The sequence below is a fragment of the Vanacampus margaritifer genome, chromosome 4, assembly GCF_051991255.1.
Source record: "Vanacampus margaritifer isolate UIUO_Vmar chromosome 4, RoL_Vmar_1.0, whole genome shotgun sequence".
In the NCBI taxonomy this organism is placed as follows: domain Eukaryota; kingdom Metazoa; phylum Chordata; class Actinopteri; order Syngnathiformes; family Syngnathidae; genus Vanacampus; species Vanacampus margaritifer.
The window spans coordinates 24049000-24074864 of NC_135435.1; the positions used below are offsets into that span (position 1 = coordinate 24049000).

General features: G+C 41.2%; 1 protein-coding gene across 2 annotated transcripts in view; it reads right to left on the reverse strand.

The window, feature by feature from the left end:
* Positions 1 to 605: 605 nt before the first annotated feature.
* The window catches only part of fto (FTO alpha-ketoglutarate dependent dioxygenase), a 165868-nt gene continuing 140608 nt past the window's right edge, over positions 606 to 25865 (reverse strand). For both annotated transcript variants that reach the window (XM_077564180.1, XM_077564179.1), the window contains 2 exons: positions 3308 to 3448; positions 606 to 2316 (listed from right to left, as the gene is read on the reverse strand). In XM_077564180.1, the coding sequence (XP_077420306.1) occupies positions 2310 to 2316; positions 3308 to 3448 (148 nt within the window). In that variant the 3' untranslated portion in view covers positions 606 to 2309. The remainder of the gene's footprint in view (positions 2317 to 3307; positions 3449 to 25865) is intronic.

A 25865-nucleotide genomic window follows, 5' to 3' on the forward strand; every position in this document is an offset into this window, starting at 1 on the left:
TGTTGCTGTAATGATGTAATAATCGGCCGGGCCCTTCTGACAGTAGTTAAGGCCATAGTGTAGTAGTTTTCACTGGTAAGATATGGTATAAAAATGATTAGCCGACCAAGTAAGAAGCAAAAAACTTACCATTTCAATAAAGAGAGGGAGGAGGACTTCTTTTTCAAAATGTCCTTCTCAAACTGTGTTTGCCTCGTCTGCCGATGAAACGCAATGTGAAGCGGCATTTTCCGCCCATTGATAAAAGCAATACGTCCGAGTACCGTTCCACCATAACTGATGATCGTTTGGAAGCCTGTTTTGCGGATCACTATCAGCAGCTTCTAGTTAATTCCATTCAGGGCAGGTCATCAGAGTAAGTTGAGGACAAAAAATGTACAATGAATTGCGTGTGGGGCGAAAAATGTTCTTAGGCGTAGTTAGTTACCTTGGACACCATTCAACATCCTGCCTATGTAAAAATGAGAAATTTGAACAGTTTAAAATTTCTGTAGGTGGGTTGACAAGACGACGAGAACATATCTTTTGTCATCTCGCATGCAAAACAATCCGTATATTTTCGAATCAAATTTGCCTAGAACACAAGCTAAAACGAGACACACAAATAGGATAAAACGCCGTATTTTATTTTTCGACATTCCTATTGCGTCAGACGGACAAGCTGTGGCAAAGGGAGAGCACAGAGGGATGCGTACAACGCTAATGCCGCTCTACAAAAACAAAACTCTTGACAACAAATAGCAAAAGTGCAGCGAGAGAACAACAGTGTTTGGCAACCAAAAAACATCAACAACTAAAAAACTTCAACAACAACAAAAAGTGCAATCAGAATTTTTGTGATTGGAAAGAGTCGTCTACTTCATCGTCGTCAAGATAGAAAAAAAATCAAACATGGAGGTCTGCCCCCTTTTTAGGATCTTGTCAGAAGCGTCGGATCGTCGTTTAGCCCGCAGCTTTCCAGGGTGTTTGACACACTTTTGGGGCAATTAAACGCCAACGAACAGCTGTAACGAAGGAGCGTATTTTCCGGTGTTGTACTTCCGGCACATCCTTTCATCAGTTTCGGCGGCTTGAGAACAAACAACTGGCGGGAATTCCCGGAGGCTCGCATATACGCCGGCGTAATTGAATCTTTTCTGCTTTCTTTCTTTGGTCAGTCTAGGAATTAAAATCTAACATGATTCTTGCTTTAATAAATTAAAAGACATTCTAAGAAGTTTGGGATGAAGAGCTCAGACTAGGACCTACTAAAGGGATTTCACTTGAAATGGGAAAGATGCCCTTCAAAATCTTTAGAGTTCTTGCTTTGAACTAATATAGGATTGCAGAGATTTAAATTGTGAGTGGTAGAGTGCTGACGAGAACTTGCAATCGAAACATCCTCACTAGATTCAGTCGTACTTTGGTTCGGTCTGGGAATAAAAAACTCAAACTTCTACTCGAATAAAGAACGATAATACTCAAACTTTTGGGTTGATAGTCACAGCTGACTAGAACTCGTTTAACTTGTCCCTTCAGCTTCCTCGGTCGTCTTGGTCGGACGCCATTTTAAATGTTCTTGCTTTGAACTTACAAAAAAAGGAGATGGAAACTGACTGGTAGAGTGCTGACAAATTGAAGTGGCTCGAGCGCCGACTAGAACATGTGCTGACTTTAATCACGGTGTTCTGGGTCCAATATAGAGCAATCAAATAACTGAAGGGTTGCAGATAGTAGCAGCTCAAGCGCTGACTAGAACGTGAGCTGATTTGAAAGTTGCCTTCAGATAACTGATTTTTTTTAGTCCGCTACCATTTACAATAAATATTCAGTTTTGCTTGAAAATGGAGCATACGGCAGTTTCACCGGACTCCTTTGGTCAGTCCGGGAACAAAATGGCCTCACTTGAAAACCACGGGAGCATTTTTTTTTTAACATTGAATTAACTGTGAATACTGACAACGGCCCCTTTAAAAACAAAGCTGGGTTACGTGATATTAGGTGATACAATGACATGGTAAATAGTTAAACACTGAAATGCGGATACCACGTACTGTACGTGTGGTTACACTAGTAGCTTGATGCTAAGCTCGTGTTGTTAGCATGTCACTAAAGCGCTATGATGCGTTTATATTGAGGGGACTGGGAGGTTTGGGCTGCAGGGCGATGGAGATGAAGCCATGAAAAATTCCTCTCGGTCGGGATGGCGACAGATTTGTCGTCGGCGGCGCCGTCCACCTCGGCTGACGTCGGGGTCGTTTGGAAAAACTGGTGTCAGATTTTTTTCCCCCATTTTCTTTCACGTCCGTTTTGAGGCCATGTTGGATCCTTCACATTCTGTTTAAGGGACAAAATGCATCTTGTCAAAATGTCAAGTTTTCTGGGAATTTTGGATTCCGATGAAAATGGAGCCGGATAAGTTGATTTTTGCAAAGAAATGACTGCTGATTTTTTTAAAAAAAATTTTAAGGACTTTGTGTGCATTATATCAGAAAAATACGGTATAATGAAAAATCCAAAACTAATATAACCTTACCTTTTAAGAGCTCAGTTTAGAGTGCATAATAATAATAATAATAATAATAATAAAAATAAAATTCTTAATAAAAATAAAAATAAAAATAAAAATTAAAATTAAAATTAAAATTAAAATAATATAGAATTGATCAGTTCAACATCTGTTATTTCGTATAGGAATAAACTACTTTTGAACTACAAACAAATCTGAGGTTGACCACTATCCCGGAAAGAAATTACAGCGTTCGGCACTGTATGCTATATAAACAAAATTATTGGGACACCTGGCCATTAAACCTATGGGAAATGAAAATAGAAGGAAATATGAAGTTTGTTGTAAAAAAAAGAAAAGAAAAAAAGACCATGATGTCGAATGCTTTTGCTGTGAATTAGGGTTGTCCCGATACGATCGGACTGATTGGAAATCCGGGTTGTTACTGGCTGAAAAAGATTGGATTTTTAGATTTTCTTGATTTCTAAAGTGAAGAATAAAATATTATAGTTCTTTACTGGATCTGAACCACTGCTGATTTACAGCCATCTAAAAGGTATTACCTTTGAATACCTTTATTCAAAAATAAATAATGGAATAATTGAAACAATTGATCGAGTCATCCTTACTGTAAATACTATAAAATGACTTGCAGTAGGAGATAAATATTGAGCTTTAGAGAATAATATAGCCATTTACGAAGTTATTTATGTGCTTGAAACAATGCATTTCATGAAAGCGTATTTGCAAAACGGCCGATGAACATTCATAGTGGTCGAGCAAAGAGCGCTCCATTCGAAACCCATTTTGAAACGTCACCTCCACAGCAGCGACTCCACTCTGTTGATGATGTCAGCCAGATCGAAGGGCAGAGGCATATCGCGATCGTCCGCGCCCCAGAAGGGACGATCCACCGGGGCCTCCTCGGGGGGCAACGTCTGGGCCAGGTTGGAGTGGCACCTGGGCCGACGGGACACAGGAAACAAACGCACCCGTCAACATCAAAACAGTGTTGCGAATGGACAGAGTCCGGGAACTTGGACACATTTCCAACAAGATCAAATGGAAACGCACAGGTACTGTATTTATACAAATTAACTTAACCCTGGAGAACCCAAGAACTCTTTTCTTCTTTGGAAAATTATGAATTATACATTAAATGACTGCCTTAAGTTCACTGAACACCAAAATATGTTTTTTCAATTTTAACCCTTTTTTTTGAACTAGCTCAGAGTTGCTAATTTATCAAAAATATATATAAAACATACTCCTAGGCATTCTGCAACATGATATGATAAAAAAAATATTTTTTTACCATCTGATGGTTTGCTGAGAAGATGGTTTTGTTTGGATTGATTTGCCAGCCATCTTGTCACCATCACTCTGGCTCATGTAAGTGCAATATTCATCCACTAGATGGCCCTATGCAGGGGTCAAAAGTGGCACTCTGGACTTTTGAAGTTAAATTTATAAAAAAAAAAAAAGGTCTTTGTTATTTGAGTAGCAGAATTTATAGGGGCCAAATTTGACCCACTGGGTTCTCCAGGGTTAAAATCGCAGGTAAATAAAAGATGTAAGCAATTGATTGGGCCACACAAAAACATTATTATTACATACTGTTCTATTTCACAGTATTTGATGACTTTTCACCACTTTTCTTGTGCTGAGTCAGCAAAGTGTCTCTCATGTAACAACACGGGAAGCTGTGACGTAAACGTCATGGAAATGCGGAGTATGACGGATAATGGCGGGTTAAGTGTAAATGTGACAGCGTCGGACGGCCCCGGCAGACCCGGGTCACATCTTTTGTCAGAGCAGTGTAAATATTTACTCTGCTGTTCGCAGGTTGTCATTGTAAATCTGCTCCCCCCGACTCCTCATCCCCGCCGCCTCTTGGCAGACGAGATGGACCTTTAACCCCAGGGTGCAAAGGGGGAGAGGAGCAGGCTGCCATGTCGATGTCAGTCGTGTTAGTTGCGATACAGTTCGACACAATCTGTTCCGAATGCAGGAAATTCCAGACACTTTTTTCCCATAAGAAGCAATCTGTTCTGGGGCCAAACGGACTCCGTCATTGACTACGTTTACATGCAGTCAACATTCTGGTTAAGGTCAGAAATACGTTTTCTGAAACAATCGCGGTTTATATGCGTGGCGGAAAGATGCTCATTTGTGCTTAATTGGAACAACCTGCTCGGACCTCGACGCGCGGATTACGTAAATACGTAAATAACGGCATTTTCGCTTTATGTCCAATTAAAGACATTATATTTATTTCAATCACCGCGCTAACTAAAGTAGTCTGTTTCCTCATCGCTCCAGAAGTGTGCATCTTTGCTGCGAGCGTCATGTTTGTTGACAACGGCTTGAGTATTTCCGGTGGGTTACACGCCATAAGCACGGACTTATATACTTGTATTTACTGTACGTGTATATAAGAACAAACTGTGGCGTTTTCGCCGTAGAGACACAAAATAACATGAAAATGCAGCGGAGAAACCAATGTATTCAAGGGAGGCTCCTTTAGCAAGTAGGACGGAGCTGTGGATAAAAGTCGGGACTACATAGACCAAGATTACTTGCGAATCAAAAAAAAAAGCGAAGAAGAAGAAAATAGCGAGTATGGGCACAGCGAAAAACATTGCGCTAATCGATCGAGGTATTACACAAGCGTTTATATGAGCAAGAATTCCGGTTACGAAAGGAGAAACCCAGGGGTCTTATTTAGGTTTAAAAAAACATGTGGTCATTTTATGATCAGGAACTAGAAATTAGAAGAATAGAAAATTGCTATTAATTTCGTGGAGTTTTAAGGGCAAATGCTATATTAGGATATTTAGGGATTTATTTAACCCTGAAGATCCCACGGGGTCAAATTTGGCCCCTATAAATTCTGCTACTCAAATAACAAAGAGCTTTTTATTTTATTTTTTAATTTTTTTTTACAAATTTAACTTCAAAAGTCCAGAGTGCCACTTCTGACCCCTGCATGGGGCCATCTAGTGGATGAATATTGCACTTACATGAGCCAGAGTGGTGGTGACAAGATGGCTGGCAACATGCTGTTTTGTTGAGCGGGAAATCAATCCAAACAAAACCATCTTCTCAGCAAACCATCAGATGGTAAAATTGTGTTTTTTTTGTTAATCTATTTCATATCATGTTGCAGAATACCTAGGAGTATGTTTAATATATATATTTTGATAAATTAGCAATTCTGAGCTAGTTCAAAAAACAAGGGTTAAAATTGAAAAAACATATATTTTTGGTGTTCAGTGAACTTATAGCAGTCATTTAATGTATAATTCATAATTTGGCAAAGAAGAAAAGGGTTCTTGGGTTCTCCAGGGTTCAAATGATCTGTCATTGTTTTTATAAGGGAGAAATTGAAGTATCAGTCACTACTCAAGTATTGAGTACTTCTACTGGTATTGGTCTGAAAAAAAGTGGTATCAAACATTCCTATTTTTGATAGTTGCAAACGTCATGCGTACTTAGACGCCGCTTGTTGAATGTCATCACACGCGCACACACATGCATGCACACTGGCTCAGTTATGGATGAGGTGAAGGGACATTAGGGTGACACAATTTGCGGTTATATATTTTAACGTGAGCCACTTAATGTTCCACTGGCTCCCGGCCTAAGTGCTGCTTTTTTTGGTGCGGTTAGCGCGGGAAACGGCATTAACATTGCGCCGCTCCAATATATCTTGGGCGCCCTGGATCCGGGCCTGATAATAGCATCTGTTAACACGCGCTAAGTACCATTATGTAGCACATCACTTCATAAATAATACGATTAGGCGACCTTGGGGCTTTGCAACGAGCCTTGTGTTTAAATGTTCTCATCATTTATTTAGGGCGCGAATTAAAGGAAGCGCCACTTCAGGAAGAAGGAGGAGGAGGGAGGAGGGGAGGAGGAAAGGAGGAGGACATGGCTGGCGTTCATATGCAATGTGAAGTGACCAAGGCGCTGGTGTGTTCTGCTGACATCAGCATGAAGTCACCATTGGGCCATGGTAAGTCCAGGTACTGTATAATAAATACAATACTGTATAACAAAACCAAATTAAACAAAACTACTCATACTTTAATGACTGCCATTCTTGGCTGTCAATATATACGTGTTAATACAAAGGCATAGGAACCTGGTTGGGTTGAGTACCTCCAACAACGTTATCCAGTGGTCGAGGACAGGTATAGCGAACCCTGATCATCGAGAGACGCGGTCCCGCCTGTTTTCCATGTCTCCCTCCTCCAACACAGCTGACTCATATTATCAGCTCATTAGCAAGCTCTGTAGAAGCCTGATAACGATCCTGTTCATCAAATCAGCTGTGTTGGTGGAGAGAGACATGGAAGACAGGCAGGACAGTGGCTCTTTGGGACCAGGGTTCCCTACCCCTGGTCTCGGGTACAGTGCCATGCCTCTCGACCAAATACAGATCGAATTATGCCTTAGTCCACCTGTGATGTTAGTGAGGACAAACAGAGATGGCAAATGCAGGTCCAGAAAGTAAAAACCCTGCCACAGTTTGGCTTTAGCCCCATGTGCTCGGTACCTGCCTTTTGTGCTAGCTAGCTAGCTAGCTAGCACAAAAGGCTAAAGGCAAACTGTGGCAGGGTTTTTACTTTCTGGACCTGGATTTGCCACCTCTGAGGACAAGCATATAGAAAATGGATGAATGGATGACGGTCAGCGATTAACATTGTTCATGTAATCCAACACACATTCACAGTCAGTGTATTCTTGCTCGCCAGCTTCCTATAATGGAACCCAAACAAAAAGTCAACACCAAGTGAGGTGCCTTTAAGTTATGTGGGGAGATGGCGGCGATGATATGCACAAACACCTGAAAAGGTTCACCCGTGGCACCTCAGCGTGCCTTAACGTTAAGGTCAAAGACAAAAAAAAAGTATAGAAGAAGTGGTGGTTCCTTGGGCGTCCACTCTGTTCCAATGGATTAACCCCAGTCAGATATGGACCTAACTATCCCATCTGGCACTCAAGTCAAGAGAGATTGGCAATACAATCAGTCATTTCAATTTGCCCAGAAACCTTCCAGCCAGGCCAGGCTGCTGCTCAAATGGTATGCTAATGTGAAAGGTATATGGGTTTCTATCGCCTCTATTCCGCAGAGGCATCCCCTAACTCCACCCTCAAGCCCCAAACTGCACTTGAACCGCGGCCAGGGTGGGCGCTCCTCAGGCTTCGCAATAAGGGTTGGAGCACCCCCAACCCCTTTGCGCTCAAACTAACCACTTTAGCTAAAGTGAGTGTTAATTATGGACAGGCAAAGCAGTCAATAAAAGGTTAATGCAAAAGTCAAAGGATAAATTCCTTTAAGCATTGCATCATTCCACCATCTCTACGACCACTGGCTGCTCGTAGGTCTCCTAATCAATACGTTTTACTGTAATGCGCTCCTTATCGATTTTTGCCCTTCCTCGGCCCCTCCTCCTCCCTGGCTTCTACAGTATTACTCAGTCAAACGAGAGAAAGACAGAAAAAGAGAGAGAAACAAGTAAATAAAATCATTCATCTCAGTTTGGCTTTGTTACAGTTTGCTTGGTCTTTTTTTCCCAAAGGCTTGCGAGGCACGGTGGTCCGCCATCACCACCGCCACACTTAATCTCTGACTGCCGCGGAATCGTGTAGCAGTCCACTCAAGTGGGGGGGGGGGGATACATTAAATGGCCCTGGGCTCTTAACAGGATGGAAATCCACCTAATAGACAACATCAGTGCTTCCGACCAGCGTAATTACACTGATAAATGCACAATTTTGTCAGGCCAAGTGAAAAAGAATCCGTGGCACAGGGACGAGAGACAACACTTAGTGCGTTACGGCTGCCCGAGGTCGTTTGTAACCTCGTGGGACCAGGACGGGGTCAAGATTCTATGGACAAAAGTGGAGGTGTTCTGATAAAGTGCTTTTTTGGAAGGTGTACCAAGAGAATTGTTTTGGTTTTGGAACATGAAAACCGCAGAACAGTATCATTTCTTTCACTGGAGATACACAACTTAAGGCCTGTCAGCTACTTCTTAGATGTTTAACAGCAGTATGAGGAAAGGTGGCGAGCATGTCTGCCCCACATTCAGAAGATTCAGATTTGAAACTCTTTTGGAAAATCTCTGTGTTGCACGTTAACAGTTCCTCTATTAGGGTTAGGTTTATTGAAGACTCTAAAATTGTCCCAATGTGTGAATGGTTCTTTGTCTTTATATGTCCCACACTTAACTGGCTACCAGTCCAGATTGTACCCTACTTTTAACTCTTTGACTGCCAGACGTTTTCAGAAAAGGGATGCCATGGGTGCCAGCCGATTTAAGCATTTTTGACTGATCTTTCAAGGTCCACAGAAAATTATGTGTTTGGACTATGGAAACACACATACTACCAAATGAAAAATTGGACTCTCATCTTTCATCAGAAAAAAAAGTTAGTTTCTACCTTATTCTGTTTTTCAGTAATCAACAATAGAAAATGGTTAGTTTCACCTGTTTTGAAAAAACGTATTTTAACGTCTTTGGCACTCCTCCATAGGATTTTACTAAACGTTATTTAACGTTTTTGGCAGTCAAAGAGTTAACTTAAGTCAGCTGGGATAGACTCCAGGCACTAGTAAAGACGGTAAGAGGTGTAGGGGCAAGGGATCGGGTACACGCTTTTTGGGAATTTGTGGAAAAGCTCGAGTCTGACACTTTTTGTCTCCGGTTCTTTCCTTAGTCAACCCCGGTTCAGCTTCAACATCCATTAAGTCAAGTTGCTTGTCTCCTTTGTCCGCAACTCGTCTTAGTGGATCCTTTAACTTCAAAGATAAGATACCCCACAAAAGTAGAATAAAAAAAAACACCTGGACAAGAAGAGTTAGAGTCATGGTGAAATGTCAATGACCAAGAGGAAGTCCACCTTTCTTTTGCAATTACAGAACGGAGAATATACAAATGGAGTGCACTTATACAGCACTTTTTTCAACACCATACGGTGATTCACCTGTTCCCTTGTGCTACTACTGGCAAATAGTTCTGTGCAGGTGTGAGCATTTACAGCCTTGGCAACCCCTCATGCTCTAATTGCTGAGAATGCAATCAGACGAGTTGCGGAAAAAAAACAAAACTGGCATGTTTCTCGTAAATCAAGCCGACCCTGAAGGTAAGTATGCAACGTGATGCTAAGGAGACAAAGAGTAAATTACCCAAGCGTAGTTCTGTAACAGTTGTGAAAGCAGAGACGCGAGTGAATACGTGCGTTTGTCATGCAGTAGGAGGCGGGCAGACAGACAGACAGACAGGTAGCATTTCGCTGTGTGCAAATCTGTCAACGGTGCAGTAAAACGTTAGCGAAGTCAAGTAGAGGGCATCAACACAGCGAGATGTTTCAAACAAGGCTTAACCTGCGAAGCAAAATTTTAGCGCTCCGCCTACGCCAGCTCCCATCCAAGTATGGCTCAACTGTACTGAAGCACCTTTTTATACTTTTGTGACGAGTCTGCTTCACCCAATCCAATCCAGCCAGACATGTTTTTTTGCCAGCTCCCCAACCAACCAATTTGTTTATTAGACAGCCAGTCGGAGAGCCAACCTATGCATTCATCCTTTCACAATCAATTATTTCATCCTCCATCTTTACAGCCAGCATCCATCCATCCACCAGTGTGGGAAAGTCCACATTTTAAACATTCACTTAGCATCAATCACACGCCATTGTGTCTACAGATAGCTGCTGACTGTACAACTTTTACGATTGTTTGACTAAAGAGGGGATCGAGGGAGGGCATGTGTTCTTCAAATGCATGACATATGTTCATTTCTCTTTTGATTCCCTCTAAACAGCCCAGTCTAATAAAACTAACATCTAATACACTGCTTTGCCTTTAATCAGTGCTTGTGCACACTACGCAGAAATGCACCGGCAAGTCAGAGACGGCGTGACAACTCGAGCTGCTGCTTAAGCACGTGGGCACCTCAGAGGTTGGTGCAGGCCATTTCAGAGAGTCTGTGAGCCCCCCCGACATCTTGCAAGCCAAAGTCGAGGCCGCTCGTTAAACCACATGAAACAAATGAGGCTCGTTATTGGCATCGGACGCCATCGGGGGAACGTCGCGACCCACGTTTTCATTGGGCCTGTGCGTGGAAAGCTCTCAAGCTAGCTGGCGCGCATATGTAAGGATCCTTGTACCTGAGCAGCCTTGGCTTCCTTCGCACCTTGAGCGTTTGATGTGGCTTGGCACCCTGCCCCGTCTTACAGCGTGCTAATCCACATGCAACTGAAAAACTCTCTCACACACACACAGCCAGCCAGGTAGCGTCTAAATAGCCCCCCATAATTGAAGGCCATAAAACACTATTGCGGTCGAGAAGTGCAAAGGAGGTAAAGCCCTTGAATTGCAGCTCCCGCTCTCAAAAAAACAGGTGGACGTCCATTAGGTGCTTAACAGCGTAACAAATTACCAAACACCCCGGCCTGCTCCTGCTCTTCCTCAGGCTATCAGATGGAATGTGGCTCTAATGTCAACACAGTGGCAAAATTTACGAGCAGACAAGTATTGTTCCAACGTAATCAGGTTCCAATAAAAAAAAAAAGAGAAAAAAAAGCTTGGCGAAGGACAAACAGATAGGGTGCTCCTAGCCATTTACTCTTCCAAGGTGGGAAGAGACAGATCACCCCCCCGAGGCACTGGATAGCTCTAAGTGGCTTGGAGAGAAACCGTGTGTGTATTTGTTTGTGTGGGTTCGAGTAGATCTAAGCAGTAATGTTTTCCAGTTTTCCAGGACCAAGTTAAGCAGTTTCTGTCCAGACCTGTTGTGATGGTATTGTAAAATGAGCATTTTGAACTCTTCCCTCCCAACTTCCTTACGGCAAAACCTTGTAGGCATTATAAATATGCCGATCACGGCGATGATGGATGAGGCTGGCCCCCGGTCACGTGATAAGGTGGGCACAATCCCCGCCTGTCTTCGGATGACAATGGCGGCAGGGTCAAGCTGGCCCAGCTAATTATATGCCTATTGTATCTTCAATTGCCAGGTAACAAGTCATCCCTGTTGCTGCAGGGGACGTGGTGTTAAGTTATGAAGCCTTTTGTCGGAAGCTAGAGGCTTTTTTTTTTAAGTGTTTTGCGCTAGAAAAGCTTTCATGTTCAAGAAATATGTATGTTCAGCTGCCGTACAAAGGCAAACAGACACACTCAAGTGGTTGTTGGAAACTGGGGAAATTAGCCGGCAGGTGAACGCTAAAAGGCAACAAAAGTGTTTTGAAAATGTAGACAGCGAAGAATGGGAAAATTGTCAATTTCCAGCCATGTTTCAAATTTTGTAAGCGAATTTACTGAAAATGCGCAAAACAGACATGCGACTAATGCCCATTTCTGTTCTTCTTTTGCGAATATTGAGAGGCGACTCCGCCGCTGTAGGTGGCGGTATACACCATAGAGATGTGATCCACCAGTAGTATAAAAGAAGAAGAAGACCAGGACTGCGCAGTGCGTTGACATTGTATGAGTTTTCTTTTCTACTTCTTGATAAACCGGAGCGTTTCTTTGCCGTTTTCAATCTAAAATTGCATTAATATTCGCTTCTTTAATTAATTACAAAAATATTTCATTTTTGTCTACTGTTTACTTAATCCGACATTGCTTTGGGAATACAAACGTACGTGCGACGTGTATCCGGCCTTGCCAGCGGTTATTCGCAAAACCTGTTTCCATTGCCAAAATTCGCATTTTCCTTTTATCGATATGCTTCAATATTCCCCCTCTAAGCGTAATTTTTTGTGTGTGCAAATTTTGGATCCTTTTTTGAATTTAAAGTGTTTCCATTCAGTTTTATTTTTGTATTTCTGGAAAATTTGAATAAAAATGGGTGGATGGAAACCCAACTAATTTTAAAAGTCGAAATATTGGACAAGTCCAAGCAAACTTAATTATTTATACATTTCATCTAGTAATTATATGCACAATCAAAAGCCAACTGGAAATGATTATTATAAAGATGCAGAACTTCCATGAATTGACCTGTTGCAAGAGATGCAAAAAAAAAACAACTTCAACATAATTAAAATGTAATTGTCTGCATAGACTAACAATACATTGATGTGGATTTAAAAGAAAAACATTAAAAACAATTTCAAATATAATATATATGCTGTAATATAATAAAAAAAAATACACTTAAACACACAAATAAAAATGTATCTGCAGTAATTTTTGAACAAATAAACCGGATATAATCAGTTTGCTAAGTTCCCGGGCCAATAATGAAGGCTTTGATGACCTTTTATCTTGACATAAATGAAATGTCAGATGGTAAAGGTTAGCAATAGCGATGATTGGATGGGTTAGACCTGAGACGACATTTGACTGGGCAAACAAAGTGAAGTCCAAAGAGTACACAGTCAAAGACCACAACTAACACAACCATATATATATATATATTTTTTTTTTTTCCTGTTATTTACAGTACATGATGAACCCACTCAGAAAATGTCAAGTAGGGGCAGATGCATTTGCTTAGCGCTGTTGAACTGCGGCCTACTGATGAGCGAATGTGTTTCATAAACTCTATGAGCTCCGAATGTGTGAGTCAACTCTTTGTTTTACCCTGCTAAGTGAATAGCGTCATTAAAAGGCCTCGCCATTTAAATGCTGTCAACTGCCAACAATTTGTTTGGAGGAGCAGCCAAGCTTGGGCCCTGAGGCTCAAGAATGCGCTATAATGGTGTGTTTATCTGTGTGTGTGTGTGTGTGTGTGTGTGGGCGTTGGTGAACACATGTGTACCTGCCTGCCCGGACGAGTGGGTGTGTTTGTGTAACCTTTGTGTAATGGCTCACTGAAAGTTGCTCAAAACACCTGTTTGCGGTCTAACAAGTATTAAGTGAAGTTTTGTTTGGAATTATAACACACGGCGATGGTGTGAAGAAAAAGCAGTGCCATCAGTATTGGAACATACTAAGCTTACATGCAAACTTAAAACAGTTTACGAAAACATATAACACTCTTTTGTCCACATCCAAATTATGGTGGTGTGACGTAAAATAATAATAATAATTAAAAAACGGTGTATATGTAATTATGTCATTACAGAAAAGATCCGACAACAATATTAAAAACATCTCCATTTAGTCAAATTTGTTCAAAGAATTTTCTCTTTTTGACATCCAAATTCAGTTACCTCAATTCCAGAATGCAAATGGTGGTGCGTGCTGATTTTTTTTCATCTATTTAGTGTTTTTATAGCATATCAGTGAATTTCTAAGCTTTGTAACCCTTTTCCAGACTGCTAAACACGTCATTCACTTATCTCACATCTTTTCTTAAATGTCTTTAGGCCGTTTTCTTGCAGCTTTTTGAGGTCTTTTGGCCAACATCCTTTTGTCAGTAGACGGATCTATTCAAATGATTTTTCACTTGAAAAGGTTTGGAGGAAATCAAAAGTGGGTGGGGTAAGTGTTAATTAACTTAGCTTTCCAAAGAAATTATGATTTAATAGGGGCAATTACTCATACAGGGCTAGGTAGCTTGAAATCGTTTATTTTTTCCACCTAATAAATAAAATCACTATTTAAAAACGACATTTTATGTTTATTGTGTTTTTTTTTCTCCTGATATTTGCATTTTTATTTATTATTATTATTTTTTTTAAAGGTACTAAAACATTTAAGTGAGGAAACTGAAAAAAAATTAGAATTTGAGAAGTGGTCAAATACTTTATTATAAATATATATATATATATATATATATATATATATATATATATATATATATATATATATATATATATATATATATATATAAAAGGGCTGTCAAAATTGAAGCATTAACTCTGGAGATTTTTTTTTTAAAGCATTTAAAATAATAACTGGGTTAACTCAGTTTTTTTATTTACTTCCTGTTACGGCCTCCATGGGGCCTCACAAATCAACCGTTCTGGAGTGTGCTACTTGTGGACACAACTAAACCTGGAAGCGTAAAGCTGAGTCAGTTGTGATCGTTTTTGTTCAACAGTTGTCTTTTACAGGAGAATAATTCTATTGAAGGATAAAAAAAAAGCTATTAAAACTATACTTTCGATTTGATTGTTTTGCATTTATTCCAATCTTTTCAAGCTCAGCTATTCTAGTGGGCTAATGTGAGCTTTTCTTGCTTGCCACGCAGGACGACGGAACCACCGACACAAACACCCATGGTCAGTGCCTTGACCAAATTCTCTGCCTTTCCTGCCGCTTCGGGGTCAGCTGTGAGGCCGCGAGCAAGCGGATAACTCTTCCTTAGCCTTCGCAGAAGTCCAGATGGTGACTGATCCAAAAACGAGCTCACAAACTCAGCTGCCGTGGCCGCAGTTTAACCCCCTACGCCAGCCCGTGAGCCCGGGTGACGGCCAAGGTCGCAGACGCTCATTTGAGAGGCGGAATGAGAGAGTGGAAGGAATTAGATCCGGGCTGAGCGGCCCTCATCTGGCTAAGCCTGGTAAGTAGCAAGACTAACAAGCTGAGGCGCGGCGCTTTGGCTTTTCACACACACACACACACATCCACTGGCAATGTGCTCGTTAGCCGGCACGCAACACGGGAGGTAAACAGGGAAGGAAGGACTCCGAGGGGCTACAGATGGTGCGCCCTGGGCCCGGTGACTGAAACCGCGAATGAGGTCCTTTCAGTGCTGATGAGCACGGCGGAAGACAAAGCACAACGGAAGGAGGATGTCAGGCGGTGCGAATAAGGAAGGCAAAGCTTTTAAAAGTGGATGAATGGGCTCTTGACTTCTTTTTGTGGATTTATTCGACATGCGTACTTAATGTCATGTCGTTAAGTGAACCAGATTTGGGGGCATGATTTTCCGAATTCTAAATTTTGGACGTAGATTTTCACCGGCATGATAAATTTGGTGCGTTTTAGAGTATGGCAAAACCGAAAGGAGGCGATTCATTTTCATGCTTCGTCTGTCCTTTCTACCTTTCCTCAGTTTCTCCTTCGGGCCCTTGAGGTCTCCCTGATTTGTTGGAATTTAGATGTCTCTGGGGTTGGTGAAGGACTCTGGTTAGTGGCCCGGTGGGTGGTGTCTGGTCGGTGCTGGGCTTCGCTTTTCTTTCTTTTCTTTGGTCCCTCTTCGGGTCTCCTGGCGGCCCCACGACTCTGGCTGGATTTTGAAGTGTTTGGTTTAGGTGAACGGTATGGGAATTCTTTTTTTTTTTTACACGCACGCACGCACACACACACACACACACATACAAAAAAAAAAAAAAAAAAGGGAGAACAATGATGATGAAATGTCAAATGATCAATACTGAGCTCTCCCCCAAAACAGAAGAAAAAAAAAGAAAAAAGGAGGCCATTCATTTGGGCTGAGAATTGAACCAAAACACGTTTCAAGAGGGCCTAAATACAGCACCTTGAGTTGCATTGTAATGTATGAAAGGTGCTATATAAATAAAGTTTGATTTGATTTGAAAAATAAATAAATAGATCTAAACATGCCAATGTAACTACCTGAAAAATACCACTTTGGCGGGAGACAGGAAAGGGTGAGGACAACAAGCTGTGAATACGGGAAGAGACAGAAAATCATTGAGAAGCTTGCCTTTATGAATCTTTGATGAGGGGGGGTGGGGGTCGGCTGCGCCTCTGGTTAAACCAGAGCATCCAGTGTGTGTGTGTGTGTGTGTGTGTGTGTCTATAAGCAGGACTTGGACTAGGCCCAGGTTTCTGCGTTTCTTGTCCCCTACAATCAGTTCCTGTCCTCCCGCCTTCACATCGCATGCCCTGTAAGCGGAGCCGCTAACGCTAAAGCTAACTAGTCGTGCGCTGTGAGGACGGCGTGCTCGAGCGCAGTACATCTTCTATATTTAATAGTGCAGCTGTCAACACGTTAAGGGTGCCGTAAAGTCACGCTAACGTCAGATAAGATGTGGAGTTGCATGCTATGCCACTAAACTTGTCACGAGGCAAATAACATTGTGAATAGATTGTCAGGACATCCCTGTTTCAATTTGCTTGTAAAAAAATAATAATAATAATCACTCAGCACGTTGCATGTTCTGCTAAGTATGCTGGAATAAGAAAAATAATTCAACTTTTTTTTTTTTTTTTAGCAATATTAAATCATTTAATGGAAAAAGTATTTTATTGTATTTTATTTTATTTTTTTAAATTTTATTAGGGATGTTCTATAACACTTGTTTTTTGGAGGGATGGGGGGGGGGGGGGTCGAGTGATCACTGAACTTGAGGGGTCACCGATGCAAGTACTTTTAACACATAACCCCCCCCCCCCCCCTTTTTTTCCAAATTTTTCTAAATATGTACAATTTGGACCTAATTTTTAATTTGATTATTTTAACATTAAATTCATGGACAGAATAATTTAACATTTGATCATTATTTTGGTCATTTCATTTTTTAAAAATTTTATTCTGTAAATGTAGGAAAATAATAATTACCGGCTTCTGCCCTGTATGCCCGGAATCTAAGTGACAAAAGCGTACTTCTTTGATCTTTAAAAACTTTTTGATGTTTAGTATGATTTGTCTTTGAAGCTATGTAAGCAATTGAATATGCTTCCATTGCTGTTATTATGGTTAATAACCGCCTTAATAACTGCCTTTTCTCACCAAGCCCCACTTCTCCTAACAAAGCAACTATTCAGCAAGCATGGTGACGCTTGGGTTGCGCCACAGCACTGTTTTGCACTCAATCATGACGTGTGTCGCAATATCTTGTCAAGACACAATCTCTTCCAATTACCCCCCACACACACACACACACATAAGCACGCACGCGCGCACACACAAACTTGAGGTTTTTCCCTTCATTGTTTCAGCTTCACACCTGTTCTTGGCTTTCGGACACATGAAAGGCTGCTGACAACTGTTGGGCGGTTGTTTTAATTAAAATACAAGACGTGTTACAACAACCATCCTTCACATCCTCGTTGAAACTTCCTTCTAATGGATGTCACCCAGGTAGCAATTATCTCTTCAGGATAACGCAAGCTCGGTTACGAAACAAGACGAGCAGCGTAGTCGCACTCATCTCATCTTGCACCTGCGATGCCTCACAACTCGGCCGCTGGTGTGTGTGTGTGTGTGTGTGTGTGATCCGCCAGAGGTCTTTTTGAAGACGAGCATCTGTTGAGCCAGTACAGAGATATGCCGCAGACGCTTTGGCATGTTCGCGATTCGTCTGAGAGTTGTCTCAGCTTGCGTTGTGTATGCGGCAGGTACACACTTGGCTACGAAAGGAGCGCTCCAGAAATAGTACCTTTCGGATCACACGTTTAGTGGGAAACCAACTAAATTTAGTTCTGCAGATGGTTCTTTCCAAAGAGTCAGGAAGTTTGGGGGCGGGGTCTGAAATGGTGTTGATATCTGATTGGATGCATTTCGACTGCATGAACTCTCTGAAAGTGCCGGAAGCCTTCAGAAGAGCAATGCGGGATTTGATTGTGGGAACCAGAATCTAAATTTACTTCTGGGTCATTTTTATATTATAGTTAGCTCTTAAGTGCTGATCGCAACAGATTGGATAGCAATTTACTTATTTAACGCTCTTTTTCGATAAAATAATTTCACAAAAATAACCTGTTAAAAGACATCCTTAAAACTGCTGGGTCAAAAGTTAGACTGATCCACTAACTTGGGTCAATTTGACCCAACTTTGGGTGTTCTTTTGGGGGTGGGGGGTTGTTTTGTACAAAAAAATGGTTGTTTTGTACAAAACAATCCAGAAAGGTGGGTTGGTCCAATTTTTGAACCAAATTGGGTTGTTTTTTGATCCAGCAGATTTAAGAGAGGTATTTTACTTATGCATGAATGAATGATTGAACGAAAGTTTACTGTCATTGCACATGTACAAGTTATCATTATTATAATTATTTTAAATTATTTTTTATAAATAATGTATAACTTGCTGTGGGGACCCCAGCCAAGGTTATTTTAGTTAACTAAAACTAATTTAAAAAAAAAAACTAAAACTAAACTTAACAACAAAAACGCTTTTTAAAAACTCTAAAACTGAAACTACATTTTATAGGTAATAAATATGTTACTTTTTTCATTTTTTCATGGTGCTTCTTAAATATTGCGCACAAATGAAACACATTAAAAAAAGAAAAGAAAAACTAATACTAAACTATACTAATAATAAAAACTATGCATTTTTTTTAAATATATACAAATAATAAAAACTGAACAGAACCACCCTGAAAACTAATTAAAACTTACATTTAAAAAAACAAAACTCAAAACGAAATTAAAACAAACTAAAATGAAAATTCCAAAACTTTAATAACCCTGTCCCCAGCTAACAGGGACTGAACCAAAAGTCAATCATTATAATTATTTTAAATATATGTTTACAGTACTTTTAATCCTTTTAAGAGTACCTGTCTGTCATGAAGTCTCTGCCCTCATTGACAGAGTAACACAATGCCAAGAACTTCCTACAAACTATTCAGTATATAACAACAGTGGGGCTAATTTCACATAATAACGCTATACACACTGGATTTCTGCACCCATGACTTGATAGAACGGGCTAGCTGAAAAGCCAAAGCTACTTTCAAGTGACATTTGGAGGACTGCACTGTCTGAAACGCTATCATGCAGAAACACATTTAGCTTCCACAGTGTGTAACACCACTTTATCATGTCAAAGCCAAAAGGAAAGCAGAGCTGCATTGACTTGTGTTGGATGCACAGATTATCGTTAGCTAATAGTGTTAGCGTCTGATAAGAGTCAGACTAACGATTGGCTCAACAGTATATAAGGAAGGATAAGAACTAGCTCACTAACATGAGAAAAAAAACAGGCTAATGAGTGAGACGTGAAATAGGCCGTGTATAGTCTACTATAATTATTGATCATTTTTTTTGCAAAGTGCATGTTACAGCCATGTGATTATGACACACGGGAACTATTTTGAATTGTGAAAATGTTTCCTTTAAAGTGGAGTGCAGATTGACATCTCAAGTGGCTGACTTTGCAAGCTTGCAGAGCTGCAATCCTTCGCGTAGCCTCAGGTGAAGACACCAGAGCCAGTTTGTGTGTCCTCAGGAGCCTAACAGTGCCCCCTAATGGTCCCTGAGTGATTTTTTTTCTTCTTCTCAAGGCTAGGCTGCCGAGTAAAGCTTAAAAAAAAAAAAAAAGCCAGTACTTAGCGGAGCCTGTAACTTGTGCTTCTTATGTAGCGGACAAATCAATAGCGGCGTCTGAGAGGTGAGTTGAGTGTGCTAGAGGGGGAGCTGGAGGGGCCCCGCCTCGGCCCGCTGCCCCTCGGGCACCTCCTGAGGGGGTTTGGGGGGGTCCATGTGGTACCTTCCACCCTGTCTCCTCACCTTGCATATGTTCTGCATGGATGAACCTACACAAATAGTGCGCATGCACACATAGGATGGCGCCTAAACAAAGAACAGTCTCAAATGTTACACTGAAGTATGGAGCGCCATAAAAGCAAATCGTGTACACTCTGCCCCGTCCCCTGACACCTGAGAGCACATGCATCATGGTCCAGACAAGACTCACGCCATGGTGGTGGTCTTTCACACAAGGACAGGGGGGAGAAAACCCCAAGGGACAACTCCGACCGACCTGCCGGTACTCATCTAAAAATTGCCGGGATTGATTGAGGACACTAAAAAGTCCCAAGAACATTTCCCCTCCCCCACTCTTTTCTTTTACTTTCAATCACAGCAAACATCAGTTGACAAGAAAAAGTGGAGGAGGAGGAGGAGGAGGAGGAAGAGGAGGCGGCAAAACACGAGCCCACTGCACCGTGTGCACTTGTCTGGCAGATGCCTGCGCTGACATTTGAGGCCATGGGGACCGTGTTGAGAGAGCAGATGCTCGCTGATGTACAGACACAGGCAAGTACATGGCAAGTACACAAGCGGCTCAAGCAGAAGGAAATCCGTGCAAACGCATGACAGAGAACCAGGCAAGAGGAAGAGGTGGATGAAGAAGGCTTTGTGTGATGAGACGACCATCAAAACTGAAATGACAGGATATTTTACGGAATTGTCTCTATGATAAAGAATCACATGGAACTAAATAGAAATGCATAAGGGTGGGGATATATTCATTCATTTTTGTACATTGGGTGAGCTGGAGATGATCCCAACTGAATTGTAGAGAATCAATGGACCTAAGAGGTTCCACTGGCAAAACAATAACAACAAACATGTCTGTGCCACCCAATGGCAAAATATTTCCCGTTGGTAGGCTATCACGTGCTATTTTTAGCAAACTAGGACTACTTTCTTTTCCTGCTGAAAGAAGAGTTTCTAATCTTTCTTTTGGTAGGTTCCATGCTTTATGGCAATAGAACACAATATTCTGTGGACTTTGCAAAATCAGTCAAAATCCAGTAAAACAGTCGAAGGGGGTTGGTTCAGTAAAAATGAGTTAAAAAAAAATGTTGCGAAACTCTGACATATCGGCAAGCAACTATTCAAATTCAAATCCACACCAATAGACAAGTTTGTCTTTAACGCACCTATTGCATTATTGGAATGTTGAAGGAAGCTGAACAAAGCACAAGCAAGCAAACTCCAGACAGGAGGACCAGAGCCACGATTCAAACCCAGAACGCCAGGAATTGTAAGTCAAGACGAGGCCCACCATTCTGCCACTTCTGCACATAGAAAATAAGCTGCGAATCAGTGATGAGAAGTTAACGAGAACAAAGCGCAGAGTGAAATCAGCATCGCAGCTCATCTCCGGCTGAGAGGAACTAACTTTACCTCACGGAGGTCCGCAGGCGCCATTATGGAAATAGCTGGCTGGCAGCCTCTTTGGTTGCCTGTAAACAGGATCTTGGTAAGGTATATAGCCTCCGGTGGGGCCCTCAGAGAGAGGCGGGCTTGGTGGCGCTTGCCGAATCCCTCCGATGGTCCCTTCCTCTATGACGCGACTTCCTTTGCAACAACCTGCCCGAACTGCGATATTGAGTAATTTATGAAGCGAGGCGGGGGCGGCAACGGAAACGGTATCTGCACATCCTGACAACGAGTATATGACATGTACCACATGTCTTGCTGTGAAACTACAAAGAGCCCTTTTGTTTTGACGAAGAAAAAAAACTATGAAATTTTTTTAGTGGATGAGCCATTAACTCTTTGACTGCCAAAAACGTTAAATAACGATTAGTAAAATCCTATGGAGGAGTGCCAAAGACGTTAAAAGACGTTTGCTTCAAAACAGAGGTGAAACTAACCATTTTCTATTGTTGATTACTCAAAAACCGAATAAGGTAGAAACAAACTTTTTTTTCTGATGAAAGATGAGAGTCCAATCTTTCATTTGGTAGTATGTGTGTTTCCATAGTCCAAACACATAATTTTCTATGGACCTTGAAAGATCAGTCAAAATGCTTAAAATCGGCTGGCACTGGGGACAACCCGTTTCTGAAAACGTCTGGCAGTCAAAGAGTTAAGAAGCGCTCGCGTCACTTTCTGTGAGACGCATAGTGACGGCAGGCCAATAAGGCCAAAAGGAGTTAGCAGTTACATTAAAACTATTACTGATGCTTGGCTTCGCCCCCACGCCAACATCGCAATCACTGCTGTGTAAACTGGAAGTCGATTCTGTCGTCAAGTGAAAAGTCTTGACACTCTCTCATGTTTGCGTTCCGCTCTGGTGAACGCGTCAGTCGTACTCTGGGATCCTCTCTTGTCTCTCCACCGCTAAGATGATGTAGCTGGCACAATTAGCGGCCCAATTTGTCTTTGGTGTACACAAAAGTAGCGGTGGCGTAATACGAGTCGCTATACAAAAGTAAACAACTTCATCTCGTGTCGGAAATGTGTGTCAATGTGATTGTGCAAACAAATAAATAAAAAAATAGCTGCCCCGTGCATTGGGTTAAGGGACCGTCTGCTAATTAACAAGAAGTCTCTTTTCCTCCTCGTCAGTTTCCCTTCAAACAAAAAAAAAAACTTCCTGCGAGACTCCTTTGTTTGGACTGAGGCATCATGGGTAGCCTTATTTACAGAGTTTTAATTGCTCTGGTGATCTGAGGGTAACGCGTCTTGTCGTAATCACCCGGCAATAGAACGGTTGGTCTGGCTGACAATTGTAATAAAATGCTGCACAGTGTCAGGAGGAAGGAAAGGGGAGAACGTCGGGGGCAGAGACGAGGTACAAAATCCGAAAGGATGACATTCCAATGTTGGCGATGTAACTCAAATTTGGTGGTACAGAGTAAATTCTGTAGAGTAAATTTGACTCTATTTAGAGTGGGACCAAAAAGACTCAGTTTTAGAGTAGGGTAAGATTTACACTTGGAAGAGATTAAAATAAAGAATTTGATAAAAAATACAAATAAAAGTCACTCAAGGGTTGAGGAACAAACTCACGACCTTCATCTTGGGAGACAGCTGATCTAATCTCTGAGGAACACCGTTCCTGCTTTGTGTTAGTATATCGCTGGTGTCACCTTAAAAGACCAAAAACAATGTTTTTGATCGTTTTTGGTCTCTTGGAGATAAGCAAAATGGGGCATAGCTCAGCTCGTAGTGTTGCAATCTCCCAAGCTGAAGGTTGTGAGTTCGTTCCTCAAACCTTGAGTGACTTTTGTTATTTATTTATTTTTCCAATTCTCTATTTTACTCTCATCCAAGTGTAAATGTTAGCCTACTCTAAAACTGAGTCTATTTGGTCCCACTCTAAATTTACTAACATAAATGTAGTAGTAAAGTCATAAGTAAGTAGGGAGCTAAATGAGTAAGAATGCTAAAATTTGAACACGCGTGAACACACATTTTACAGTTTCCAATGAAGTGAGTTTTAGATATATAAGAAGAAAAATATATGTTTTGATGATCTTTTTAAACATTCGATTGAAATAGCGCTCGACTTAGTCTGCCAAACTACAGCACTGAATAAAAAAAAAAGGTGAGAATGTTTTGGATGCAAATATTTTCTCCAAGGGAGGAACTAATCCGAGCAGGCGGGAAGCAGCGATGAGAACGGGACTGTTGTCCAAGGAAATGATTGCTCTCGAACCTCAACGTGACAGCCATGAGAAGCTCACCGCTCCCGGACCTCTGAAGTGGAACCGCGGAGGAGACGTGCGGCGTAACCGTCACATAACACACACCTTAATACAAACACACTACACACACACACACATAAATCTGAGAAGAAGAGGTAGGTCACTTACAGGGAGAGATTAGCGTCAGCAGGAGTGTGACTGTCAATTGCTGCTGTCCCTAATCGAGCCTCCTCTCCCTATTATGTACTTTTATAGTCATTTAAGAACATTAATTCACTTTTTTATTTTTTTTTAAGTTGTCCAATTTTTTTTTTGTGCTCAAGATCGGAATAAAACTCAAATATATGATGCTTGGCTACTAAGCCAACCCCCCAAAACAAAGACCGGCCAATCAGTGAGACCACAATGAGAACAAGTGCTATTGAAAATGGATGCGACTTTTTAGCTGACCTAAACACAATTACAAGTGCAGGTATATCTATTTTAGTTCAAGGTGCCAAATTTGTGTCCCCGCTCGCTACGCCTGCTGAGAACACGAACGGCCCTGCGCAACAAAGCTTCCATGAAAAATTCAATAGCCAATCAGCTGGCAATTATTCTCTTTAATCTCCTAGAGGCAGCCAATGGGGATATGCCCTGCGGAGGTGGAGGTGGCCCGCGAGGATCTGAACGCCTTCGGTTCCCGCACAGTCCAAACACTTCTTTTGCATTTTGCTCATCGAAAGTAGCAGTGTAATACTTTTAAAACTGCTTTCGTTTTACTGATGAGAGAAACTACGGCATGCATCCAAGGTAAAAAATTGGGTCTTGCTGAACCCACCTCCATCTGCTGTATCTGTCATTAACCAACTTAATGATGATGTTAATGACTAAAAATAAATGTATATATTTGTTGCCTTAAATGAGTGTTTGTTTTGTGTCAATGTAGCCTGTTTAAAAGACTCGCCCGTTCAATCCATCTCCACAAACACCAACATCGCCCTCGCACTGATCGATAGGCACGTGGAGCAGCTCCAGACCGACCATGCCCTAACGTTCCCTTCAGCATCCGACACGAGCAACATCTCCAATCCATCGAACAAGTACACTGTGAAACTTAGAGTCTTTTTACGCTGCACATTTGATGAATAAACACATTCAATGCAATGTAAGCCGACTGATGCTGAGGTTCTCCGTGGATTACAAATGAGTCTGAAATGCAGACAACATTATTGCCAGTAATTCCTGAATATGCTTATGAAATATAAATTATTATTTTTTTTTCATCAAGTCCGTCATCAACCCTACCCCTACACAGTATGCTTGATTCATTTCCATTTAATCATCTACAGTTACAAGAAAATTATAATTAGGCCTTCTTTTTTTTTTCAATAACCGTCTTTTGTTATTCAGACTTTTTTCTCTGAATGTGATGCATCAACTGTGATAACCTTCTCTCATATTACACGGTCAGTGAAGCTACTCCTTGAAAATATGCAAAGTGACTATAATCAGGGATGTGATTTGACCAAAGTGAAATTATCTGAAAATTTAGCCGGGGGTCTGGGGGCCGCTGGCACCCAGCTAGGTCCAGGGAGCTCATGGGTTTTCCGTGTTTTTAAGTACTTTCAATGCACTCACATGACAAAGAAATAGACAAAACAACAGCATAAATTTTCAATGTATATTGAACTATCCCATATAAAATGGCAGTTTTAGTCAACTCAAAATCAGTCACATTCAAAAACATTGGACTGCCTTTGCTTTTAAAAACTATCACTGAAAATATCATCATATCTAACTAATGTGATTACTAAGTTAACACATAAATAATGTTGAAGAGTTCAAATTTCATGAACAAATAATTGTATCATGACCAAATGAAAAGTAACTCATATTAGAGCATACCACAAATGTCTTTGTTAAAGCAGAATATGTTATCTGTCGGAGTCATGTGCATACACAATGAACTACTTAAAAAAAAAAAAATAAAATAATCGGAATTTTTTTTTGGGGGGGGGAGATAAAAAAAACGGAATTCCGCGAATTAGCGGAAAAATCACATCCCTGTATAATGTACAAAGTTACGCATTTGGTATGACTTGGCTTTATTAAAACCGTATATCACTAATCTTACAACCTTTTGCCAGTTATCAATTCCATTCAGAAGATACCTATCGAACAAATGCTGTCCGGTATGAATAATTCTGCGGTTAAATGGTTATAACTTATTATTATTATTATTATAACTGATTCTGATGACGAACAGACAGATGGTAGTTTGGATCAATGTTGGAAAAGCAGCAGCAGCAGCAGCTTGACAGGCTCCTTAGCCGCATGGCTGAGTGCGTAACGAGGAACACTGCTGCTGAACACCTCTGCACAAAGACTAGGCTATTTAGTGTGGCG